Source organism: Monodon monoceros, unplaced genomic scaffold, assembly GCF_005190385.1.
Source record: "Monodon monoceros isolate NGI ecotype Baffin Bay Population unplaced genomic scaffold, NGI_Narwhal_1 Super_Scaffold_12, whole genome shotgun sequence".
NCBI classification, from domain to species: Eukaryota; Metazoa; Chordata; class Mammalia; order Artiodactyla; family Monodontidae; genus Monodon; species Monodon monoceros.
The window spans coordinates 29688730-29701080 of NW_021703768.1; the positions used below are offsets into that span (position 1 = coordinate 29688730).

Here is a 12351-nt window from a genome sequence, read left to right on the forward strand (position 1 = left end):
GACTTGGGGATTTTTGTGTACTATTTTCTAGGGTCTTTAGTCTAAAATGTTAACAGTAAACTAAATCTATGTTGCTAATAATTAGAAGTTATTTGCTTTGGGAATTACTTAATCCTAAGAATAACTCATCTAACTCTGAAAGAATTCTGTTTTGGGATATCTTTAGTCCATCTCAGAGGGTGAAAAATGAGCAGATTAGTTAAAAGAATAAAAAGTAAAGGAACATGGATATCCCTTGGGAGGGCAGCTTCTAATTACCTTGTGAGATGTATTCCATCACCAGGTGGCAAGGAGGAGAGGAGATTGATAATCCCTTGGCAAATAAGGACTGCCAGTAGAGAGGGAGAAGACTTTTCCCAGAATACGTTCCTTATCCCCTCGGGTGTCATCGTTTACATCATATGCTATGTCTTCAGAGCAAAGATGTCCCAGTGGATTCTCTGGGTCCAAAAACAACTGCTGATTATCATGTTATACTGATTGAGCATATACTGTAACAAGAGTGGACTCCACCAATTTACGCACCAGTTATAGTCCCAAAATTTTGCTTGGAAATTTAGAGTATATATTAAAAGCTTCCAGAGGGAAATACTATTACACCTGGACACTTCAGCCAGACCGTAAAAGCCATTTTAAAGCCTACTGTGTCACTGAACCCTAGTGTTAGCAGGCTACACTGCATTCTGGGGGTTGTGTAATACAAGAAAGAGGAGGGGAAGTGTTCCTCGCTTTTATTGGGTACAGGGCTAAATTTTGATAAAATTTGGAAATGAATAGTGTTTGTTTTTGGATTCTCCCTCCCGAATTATGGTGCCTCTAACCTCTGAAGCCCAAGGTTATGACCCAGGCAAAATCTCTGAAAAGTGGCTCTCAGGCCATATCTTTCCAAGTAAGTGTAGTGGACAAGGCATACAAGACTCCTAGGATAGGAAGGACATGAAATGATGAACTGAGATGGAAGATCAAAAGGGGATGCCAGGTGCCCGTCCAAGGAATATGAACACAGGTCTTTGATTTGACCATCTCTGTCACAATAAGACTCTTCAAAACATGGTCTGCTGTACCCTAATCATTTTAGTCCAGTGTTTGTTATCTCAAACTGTAAGGTCATTTGTGGGGGAACAAATTGCAAAACTGAACATGACATGAGAAGACCTAAAACAATGTTTTACCCTTTTTGTTGATAAGATTACCTTGTAGCATTCCTTATCTCTTCTTATCCCCTCTAAGATCTGTTTCTCTTTATCAATTTAAAATATTTCATTCAAAGTTTGGTTGATGTGGTATGCCACACTGAATATACTTAACCAAACAGAGGAAATAGGAAATACGATAAGTTATACCACAGAACTGGAAAAGGAATTCAGTGTCTTGTGTCACTACATTTGTTGACATTGGCCTTTCCATGATACTGGCTCCTTATTTATATTTATAAATCATTCCTATATTTCCTCAGATCCACATCCTTGGCAGCTAACAGGTACTTTTAGACTAGATTTTAGGAGGTTCACAAATACCAGCAAATTGTATACACATTTTGTGTATCTGCATGAATGTGTGTTTTCTTTCCTGTGGAAAAGGTTTCATAGCTCTCATCAGATTTCCAAAGGATGGTATATGTGATTAAAAATAAAAGGTTTAGAACCACTGCTTGAGAGCTATCTCTTGAGAAATAATATACTAGGAACAGTATATAAAGTTTAAGAAGTGCTAATTGGGCTTCCCTCGTGGCTCAGTGGTTAAGAATCCGCTTGCCAGGGCAGGGGACACAGGTTCGATCCCTGGTCCGGGAGAATCCCACATGCCGCGGAGCAACTAAGCCCGTGCGCCATAACTACTGAGCCTGTGCTCCAGAGTCCACGAGCCACAACTACTGAGCCCACGTGCAACAACTACTGAAGCTTGCATGCCTAGAGCCTATGCTCCGCAGCAAGAGAAGCCCACGCACCGCAATGAAGAGTAGCCCCCACTCACTGCAACTAGAGAAAGCCTGCACGCAGCAACAAAGACCCAATGCAGCCAAAAATAAATAAATAAATAAAATAAATTTAAAAAAGAAGTGCTAAGTGATCTCTTTCAGCTTCTAAACATTCAGTTGAGGTCATTAAAGGTCATTGTATCTTTCCCAAATAATATTATAGTCCAAAATGAAGTTATTGAGTGAGTAACCCTATAATATTAGAAATTCCACCAACTCCCTCTGTTCTAAAGTATCATCTTTTTTCAGGGACAGGATGTGACTTTGACTTATATTTAAGTATATTCAGTGTATTTTTTCCATCAAAGAATGTCACTGAGATTTTGGAAGTTGAAGTAAGGAGAAAATAGACCAGTGGTTAAAATTGACATTTGCATTCAGTTTGATCGCAGAGAGGCACAAAAGTTGAAAATGCATGTAACATCTTTTGCTCTCTTTCTGCCACTGGATTCACAGGCTTATTGACAGCCCTAGGTCATTTGAGACCTCTGTTACAACCGTTACATCAGTTTATCACTACTTGTTATTCATCTGTTTTCCCACTATGAACTCCTAAAGGGCAGGGTGTCTTATCTTTGTAAGACTTTAATAAATTTATAAAAATTTATTAAATTAAACAAATTATTGGTATAGTTGAGAGAGTAAATTAATAAATGAATTAATGAATTTCTTCTAACATGTGAGCCTAATTTGATGATAGATGATTCAATAATACATATATTTTAGAAAGTCTTTAGTGATTCTTGAAGAAGTAATATGAAGTGTACAGTGAAGATTACATAACTAATTTAGTTGTATAGCTAATGTTATTTAATTAAATATTTCTGATAGTGCCTGAGGGGATTACTGTGAAAGTTGTCACTGCAACTGAAAATAAGGTTATTTTCAGGTTCTAGTAGTGACATCACTTAAAGAAATGGACATTTAAATTGCAATTTTGTCTTCTGAGTAAAATATTTTTCAAAACCATAGTTAAGTTTTTCCATTTAGAAGAAGGCATTTAGTTATGTTTTTGTACTGACTTCTTGCAGAAATTCTAGCATCTACTTAAGTAGAAGAGTATATGAAATTAATGGGTTTTAGTTTAGCCATTCAAGAGAAATAAATGCATGGAGTTAAGACAATACACAAAATCTCAATGTATCTACATGATTAAGTGGTTTTAGAGAGGATTGATATATTTAAAAGAACATGGGATAATTCATAATATGGGATCATGGTAATACCTCTGTTATTTGTTGTTTGCTTTATTTCAGTGTCTAATTATGTAAAATATTTTAATGCCTAGGATTTCAAGTGCCAAACTTAATAATTTTTCTCGCTTGGAGCCCACACTTCACCTTCTGGGTGTGCAGTTTGATCAGAACGTGGCCCACAATATCATCACAGAAAAGCCTGGGGCAGCCACAAAACTCTTATATCAATTGTACATTGCTCTCCAGAGAAAAAAGAAAAGTGTGCTGACTGGAGTGGAAATGCAAACCATGCAACCCCTGACAAATACAAAAGTTCAAAACATGAAAAGCGAGACTTTTCGAGATGTAAGTACATAAAGAAACATTATAAGCATATCACAATATAAAGCTTGGTAAAGTGACACAGTAGTGATGTTGCATTCTCAAAGAAGCCCCATCAGGCATATATGTCCCTGATGTATGTTATTGGCCATATTTGGGTTTTATTTTATATTAATATTTTCAATTCATTTATCCATTTTTGATGTCTCTCTCCATCCTATCCACCAATTGCCAATAACTTATCAACTGTTTGCTCCTAATTCCCAGTGCCTTTTGTGCCTGCTCCTCTCTTTTCCATTTCTACCCCATCCTATCTGCTCAGACCTCCTGCTGAGCTACTGCAGTAACCTACTAATGCGGCTTCCGATCTTCAGGCTTCCTACTGGAGGTTAATCAACCGCTAGGTGAATCTGCCCTAGTTCCACTTTTGTTGGTTTCTTCTGCACAGAAACCTTGCTAATTTACAAATAATCTTGTCACCAAATTAGACTAGCATCCAAGTTCTTTCACTAAAGAGTCTCATTCTGTCTTTCTAACTTCATTTCTTCGTAAACCTCAGCATAAAGCCTTTCTTCTGCATTGATTGGCAGCCTGTCCTTGAATAGGACTTGTATATTTCTGCTCTTCCCTCTCTACCACCGACGCTCACCCTTCTCCTCTCTCCGCTTCCCCCAAACTTTCCTCCGTCTACTCTGTGCAGCCTTCCCAGTATACATGGACTCTTTCTGCGGAGCTCGTAGGGCACAGGTAATTGTTACTCTTTGCTGTTAACCTCCTGTTGCTGATAGTATTGACTAACTTTCATGATTTATCTGTCATATGGCCTCACAAGATTTTTAGTTCCTCAAGTTCAAGAAATACGCCTAGTACAATGCTTTCAACGTTGCAAATACTCATTAAGTGTCTCTTGATTATTTGATACAACTCTTTAGTTGACAAATCTCTGTAGTTCCTGTGCTGTTTCCTTACGATAAGTGAAGGCCATTAACTTTTCCAGGTCTGTAGGATAATGGGGAGTACTGTACTGATGTAGTGCATAAAAATAAATGAAAATAATTAAATTTTAAAATTTAATTTATGAAGCAACAATGACAATAAATGTGAGAGCTACTTCCACTTTTAGATTTGTCTACTCTTGGTGGACATCCTTATGAGTCTGGTAGCAGAATGAACTCAGCACCCACAGAGAGCTAGAAATTAGATTAGGCTGAAAGTCAATAACTTAGTATCTCATCCTGCTTCCTTCACGTGCAAGCTGGTTAACTTTGGGTCAGTCCCTGGAACAGTCTCAGTCTCACTTTTTCCAACTGTAAAAACAAGGATGTTTATCTCTACCTGCCTGAGAGTTAGGTTTTTTGGTAACTTCAAGAAAAACAATATATAAGAAAATTCTTTGTAAAGTATAAAACAGTCAGTGTTAACAAGTACTACAAGTGCTGTGGAGCTGAGTCCAAACAAAAAACCATTGGGTTTAATGTTGGCCATGGTGACTTTCCAAAGTCAATTACTCATTTATTGAACAAAGATCTGTTGGGCTCCTACTTTATGTCAGGCACTCAGAAGTGAGTAGTACAGGAAAAACCCCAAGCTTCTCTTAGAGCTTACGTTTTGGGGAGAGAAAAATGTTCCAGCAGAGTGGTATGGATTGCAGTGGAGATGAGGAAGAATGGAGCATAGACTATTCTTTCAAAACACGTGGAGATAAAGGGGAAGAGAGAATAACAGTAGCTGCAGGGGAGAAGCTCAACAGAAGTATGAGATTATTTGTTCATCTTATGGACATGGAGACTGGGACAACTTGGCAGTTGAGAAAAAGAATCAGTGGCAGGTGATGAGTGGTGTGAGGACCCACGTGGAAGGAGACCCTCTGGGGAAGAAAAGAGGAAGAATGAATCAATGGTTCAGATGAAGGAGGAGATATCTTATGAAAAAAGTAGAGATGCCTTTTTCTTTGATATAGATGGAAGAAGATGCAGGTGTCTATTACATATTAATATCAATAATGATGAAAATTTATTGAACATACATAGTGAGATGCCAGGCCCTGTTCCAGGTGCTTTATGTATATTATCTCATTTGACCTTCACAACCATCTTATGAGATAGGTACTTTTAGTATTCCCATTTTACAGATGATGAAACTGAGAGAGATTAGGTAACTTGCTCAACTTCATGAAGCTAGTAGGTAGTAGAGCTAAACCTCAAACCTAGGCACTCTGACTCCACACATTTAACAGCAGGCTATTTGATGGCTCAATGGATATTTCCTGGGCTGGGGGGAAATAGAATTAAGTTGAAGAAGAAAAAAAAAAAAAATATATATATATATATATACATGTTGAAGTGGGGTGGTAGGATGTTGAAGGACCTTACATGTTCGTTGCCACTGTGAAGATGGAGGCCAGGACATTTTTAACAGTGAAAAGAGCAGAGGTGTGTGTAAGTGCTTAAAGACAGCTCACAGGGCCTTAACTGATCTTCTGAGTAAGTGTCAGTAACTACTGAGGCAGTTTTAGAAAAGAAGGACCAAGAATGGTTTGAGCAATGGTACCATTTAAAAAAATTTTTTTAGTAAGTCATCAGCTTCTAAGTAGATTACTTTCGAATATAAAAGTTTTAGTTAAATACGTTAGCCATTGCTCTGTGTCCCACTTCAAAATCATCACTGAGAGTTCATTTTCTTTTACTATTGTACCCTCATTGCCGGTGGCCTGGAAGTTTTCATTATTTCTTCACTTTTTACTAGGAAGTGGCTTAAGTAATGGAAAGAATCTAGCTTCTTATATTATCTCTTTTATGTTGAAATTGGTTTTATAAATTATTTTTATGAAAATGTATTTGTAAGGATACAAATACCATTCACTGAAAATTAAACTCAGGGCAAAAAGTTTAATTATAAAAGCATATATCATGCATTTTTATTGTCCTTACATCAATTAAGGGTGTGAGTGATTGGTATGAGACTTGAATTTGCTTTAGCCATCAACAGTAGTAATTCATAGAAATTTTATTCTGAAGGCAAATTTTATGTGTGCTTATAATGACAATATACTCTTTTTTCTCTAATAATGAAATCTTCTTGAAATGCTTTCTTCATTTAGAGACATAGAAACCTGATACCACGTCAAACTGATTTCAATCTGATGCAGGTTACACATAGGTTTCAAGAACAATATAAACACACGAACAAAGATCTTGTCCACATGTATTTTGAGAAACTTGAAAAATTTCAAAAACTCCAGGAAGAACAAAGATCTTTTAAAATCTAAAAGGTTTTATAGGACAATTTTCCCAGAAACTCATTAGTGCATAGTATATTGTTTGCCACTTATGTCTATATTACGCATTGCATGGGCATGAATCCAGCCCGAGCTGCCGGTTCCTGGTATAAGCCTCATGCTCTGCCTGCTCTCACCTTTCTCTCCCTCACTTTTCCCCTTTCTCTGTCTCCACCTTTGCTGATGGTCGCATCTCCCTGCGGCTAAGAACTAGAACTGCCATTCTTTGGAACAGTGGGACAACTTGACCTCTTTTTAAGTTGTCTGGTAGAAATGAATGCTTCAAATGCTTTAGTGATATGGGGGAGGGTTGCTACCCAGAATGAAAATACACACATTTGATCGGCATAATTTGGGGATTCCAAAATTGTGTTTCAGTATCACACTTTTCAAAATAAGTTATATTGACACTTGCTTCCTAACATTACACAGTTGTAACACCCAGTCCATTGGTTAATTACTGAGTTCCGAAAATTTCAATGGAAAATTTGTGTATCTGTGTACCTGTGAGTGTATAACATTGCGTATTATTCTGATGAACTGAATAACTAAACTAATGTGTATGGGATATTTAGCAATGCTTGAGCAGAAGACGACAAAATGAAATAATGGCTAAAATCCAAGCAGCTATCATACAGATTCCTAAACCCGCATCAAACCGTATTCTGAAAGCACTTGACACTCAAAAAACGTTGAAAAAGAAAACAGAGGCAGAGGTAAGTGATAACCCTTTAATAATGTGTTGTGTTTATCTTAATGAAAGGATGATCTTTCCCTAAAACATATAGAGACTTCCCTGAACTCCCTACTTCCTTTTTGAATTACTTCTGTTATTGTCCCTTCTTATTTAAAACTCCTCCACCATGTGCATATCCAATCCATTTTATAGTTATTTGTTCAGAAGCAGAGAACGTAGCTTTAGGACAGGGATGGCAAATTCTATTAAATGACAGAACCTGTGCCGCTCCTGTGTTGTGGATTCTGTGGTTACTAACAAACTATGCCAGAGTGGCATAGTTGTAATGGGTCATGATACCCATGGGTACAACAGGGGCCAGTCCAGGTACCCACACCATGCATGTGCCATTCCTACTATTTGCTTTTCCTCGATACCTCCTCCCCATGCTGCACTGTCTTTCTATGAATCCTAGAAACGTTAAGCAACTTGCTTGCTCTCATCATATTTAAATTTAAGATACTTACACTATTGATATTTTACTAGACCATACCAGCTGTCGATCATTCCAATAGGATATAATCTCATTATATTTCCCAAGGGAACAATACTACATTTTGATACTAATTCCTGCAGTCTACACTGTATACTACTATAATGATTGTTAGGGATATTCTCTCCCTTAAGAAAAAGGATTAATGACTACCGTTTATTGATCATCTGCTATATGCCGGTTGTGGACTGGGCACCTCACATCGTCTTTAATTTGTAAATAGTTCTCTAAGTAGGGTATTATTTTCCCCATTTTTCAGATAAGGAAAATGAGACTCGGAAAACTGACATGAAAAAAAAAAATAATAAAAAAAAAAAAAGAAAACTGACATGTTTTACCCAAGTACACAGTGCTGTTAAAGCAGAGATTGAGAGGTCTCTCTGATTTCTAAATCCATTGCATTTTATATTAATTCACATTTTTTTAATATTAAAAAATCCTATAGTTAGATTCTAAAAAGTACTACCCACAGAGGCTTTTTCTCTGACCCCATTTTAGTAAAAGTATTTAATTCTCATGTTTCCCTGGGTTGGTTAAAGCTTATTAATAAGGATTTGCAGTAGGCAGAGGATTAGCTAAAATTAATTTTCAGAGAGCAAATTAATAGTGTAAGTAAGGTTGCACAACCTTAAATGTTTAAAACACTCAAGATGATTTTAATGAAATATTTATGTCAAGGCTTCCCTGGTGGCACAGTGGTTGAGAGTCCGCCTGCCGATGCAGGGGACACGGGTTCGTGGCCCGGTCCGGGAAGATCCCACCTGCCGCGGAGCGGCTGGGCCCGTGAGCCATGGCCACTGAGCCTGCGCGTCCAGAGCCTGTGCTCCGCAACGGGAGAGGCCACAGCAGTGAGAGGCCCGCGTACTGCAAAAAAAAAAGAAATATTTATGTCCAAAAAAATGCTTATTCTCATTTAAAAGAATTGTAATTAACAATGCACGTCCTGACTGTTTGATAATCTTTATTCTCATTAAATGCCCTTTGATGTACCGTCAGAGCTAGACTTGTGAACTGAATGATTCGGGTTAGGCAATTTTCACCTTCTTTTATATATATTTAGCCTAGTCTAAAAGTAACAAATCAGAATAGAAAAATATTCTAGAATGTAGCTTTTCAGATCTTGCTTCCTAATTAGCTTGAATTAGTAATGCATGTCACTTGATACGTTTAAATGAATGCGGTAAATGAAAATTTTCAATGTTTTTTAGAGGTGAAAAACTGATAATGAATTTCCTTTAAAGGATGTGGCCAATGAGATTAAGAAGTTTGAAGCATTAATAAAAAAGGATCTCCAAGCAAAAGAAAGGTGGGATGCAAATTATCTCAGTAATCACAAAGCTGCATTCTGTTCTACTCTAACTTTTGAATATTTAGAAATAGTTTACCTGAAATAGCTGTTCCAAAGATATTTTCACCTTGTAGAATCTTCATTAAGAGCGTATATTAAGGAAGATAAATGAGCTAAAATTCAGATTAGTTGTTCATTAACAATTTTTGTAAAATCAAAAGGGAAAGTGGCTATTACGAGATGTGAGGTTAATTTATTTTTCTGTGTTATACTTACCCTTGTAAGTTCACACATATTTTTTAAACACTCACTAACATTTTTTCAGGTTACTATTAATTTACATTTGTCACAAAAAAGCCATTATTAGACTCTAGTTTGGCTGCTGTCATGTTACATCCTCAGCATTTAGCACAGGGACCAGCAGTAAAAAGTTGTTGAATGAGTTTGTTGACTGAATGTCACTAGAACAGTTCAATGAGTTCTTTACAGAAAGTGCCTGGTTAATGGGCTTCTTTTTCCTAAAGATAAAGATCTTCTCCCCTTTTGTTTCCTATTAGGGGTCATTGACTCACAGAAGATAATTGATTAGGGACTACACATATAGGAACAGCTTGAATTTCTCTGCATTTTTTTCATGGAAACTATCTAAACTCTTCTCCTTTATGTTTTATAGAATAGGAAATAAATCTCTTAAAGAAGAAAAATATACATGAATTATATACTTCAGTTCCATATTAATACCTTTGAGGAGAGGGAATAGAGTCAAATGAGGAGGAATAAGAATAAGCTAGAAGGAGAAGTGGTGAGGAAGTCAAGTGTGAAAGGAAAGTGAAGCAGAATGAAGAATGTATACATTAATCGCCTTTCCCCCTTCCCTCTGCAGAAACTCCTGATGTCCTACTCTGAGCCCTCCCCATATTCATCAGTGCTCACCTCACTCCTGAAATAACCACAGCCCAAGCCTACTCCCCCAAGCAGCTGGCACCTGACCCCCACCACGCCCACCCTTGACCTTGGCCCATGAAACCACTCCACTTCTTCCAACTCTTTCACTCATCTCCCCAGCCACATGTTCCGGAGTGATAAACAAACGGTGTCCACCAGAATGACCATCTTAAAATATCGAAACACTCTGTTGCTTTTCGTGAACGGTGCCCTCTGCAGCCCCGCAGCCCACCCCTGTCTTGGGACGCCTCGATTTCCACACAGTTTAGCAACCAGAATCAGCACCACGCACAGCAGCATCTCCCAATCCCTGTACCAGCATCCATTTTGATTCAATAGTGTCCTTGCCCTGTCTGTGGTTCAGTGTTTTAAAGATCCTTCCTGTACAAACATTCACCCTCATCCTCATTGCCTTCCCAACCCAACCTGAACCCTAGGCCTCTCTATCAGTTAGCTTAGAAACCCCGAAACCAGAGTGGGTTAAATTAGATGGATATTTACTTCTCTCTCCTATAATAGCAACAGAAATCAGAAGGTAAGCAGCCCAGGGCATGTGTTGCTGCTCCAAGGTCAACGAGGACTGAGCCTTCCTTTTCGTTGCACTGTCCTGATGTGTGGTTTCTGTCTTCAAAGTCACATTCGCAAATAAGAGATAGCTTCCAAGGCTCCGGCCATTTGGCCCACGTTCCAATATCAGGAAGGAGGAGAGGCAAAAAGTGGACATCCAATCTGAAATCGCTCCTTATACGAGCCTTCCCAGAAGCCCCATATAACATTTCTGCTTATGCCTTATTAGTCAGAATTCAGTCACATGGCCATACCTAGCAGACTGGGAGGCTGGGAATTGTAGACTTTAGCTGGGTAAGTTGTTTTCCTGAATAAAACCGTGGCTCTGTTTCGAGGGAAAAGGGAGGGAAATAGCAGTGTCTATCACAAGTCCTTTCTCTGCAGAAGCCTCCACTTGGTCTTGCCAGAGATTTACCGCTGCGGGCCCATGAGATATGGACATCCTCACTTCTCAGAGCAGCAGGATAGGGCCTGGGGCAGCTAGAGTCCCTAGACCAGTCACCTGTGGCTGTGAGCAGCCCCATCTGTGACTCCAAATCCCTTCCAGTACACTTCACAAAGGACGTTTTTTCTGATGGACCCCCAAATAAAAAATGTTGAGAAGCGCTGGTCTAGAGCAAACTTTTAAAGAGAAAAGAGCTATGGTACAATATGGCCGTTCTTAATCTCTGTTATTGACCACTGCTTCTTTAGTTCATTCTGAATCCTTAGCTTAGAATCAAGCATGTTCTGGGCTTTTCCAGAAACTTCACACTACTTGATGACAGAGAGCACTAAAATCATCTCTTGGGTTGACCTTAGGAGCAATTTCTACAGCTGTCCCTTTCACAGCCTGCCTTTGAAAGACTTTCCCAGGGATGTCACTTCGAAGTCTATCTTTTCTCTTTTGTGAAAGAATGAAATGATGTCTCAGTGAGAGCAATGCAAGAACAACCACTGCTGCTTTTTCCCCACATGAACTATTTCTTTATTTTTTAAGACAAATAATAAATGCCATCTGCTATTTGTTTCTTTAGCTGAGGCTGTTGGCTGCTGTAACCTGACATTTGGATTCACAGATTTACCTTAGTCTCCTTCTAGCAACTGCTTATATATATACACAAATTTGGCCAGGGTTCCTATCACTAATAATTCATACATGTACAATTATTAACTCTATGGAGGCCTGGCAAGCAAACAGATATAAAGAAAACATAATTGTTGCCCTCAAGAAACCCACATCTCAGTAAAATGAATATTTATTCAAGTAAATATCACGTAGCTTTCTTCAGGCCTTAATTGGCATAAGACAGCAGATGGATGGTTGGACAGACTGATGAACAAAGGAGAGCCAGTATCTTAAGTATATTGTTGGTGACATAAATACAGTGTTGAGAGAGCTATTAACCCATGCTCAATCTGAGGCAAAATCTTTTAAACAACATATTTAAGTAAAAATATAGTAAGGTTTTTGATGAAGGACCTGAAAAAGTTATGCCACACAATTTTCATAAATACTTAATTGCTGCTGTAACCTGACATTTGGATTCACAGATTTACCTTAGTCTCCT

The 12351-nt window shown here is 38.2% G+C and overlaps 1 protein-coding gene across 1 annotated transcript in view; it reads left to right on the forward strand.

The window, feature by feature from the left end:
• Positions 1 to 12351, forward strand: part of SPEF2 (sperm flagellar 2) — a 174360-nt gene that overhangs the window by 15814 nt on the left and 146195 nt on the right. The window contains 4 exon segments of the mRNA XM_029218282.1: positions 3267 to 3519; positions 6596 to 6766; positions 7348 to 7488; positions 9243 to 9307. Of these exon segments, the coding sequence (XP_029074115.1) occupies positions 3267 to 3519; positions 6596 to 6766; positions 7348 to 7488; positions 9243 to 9307 (630 nt within the window).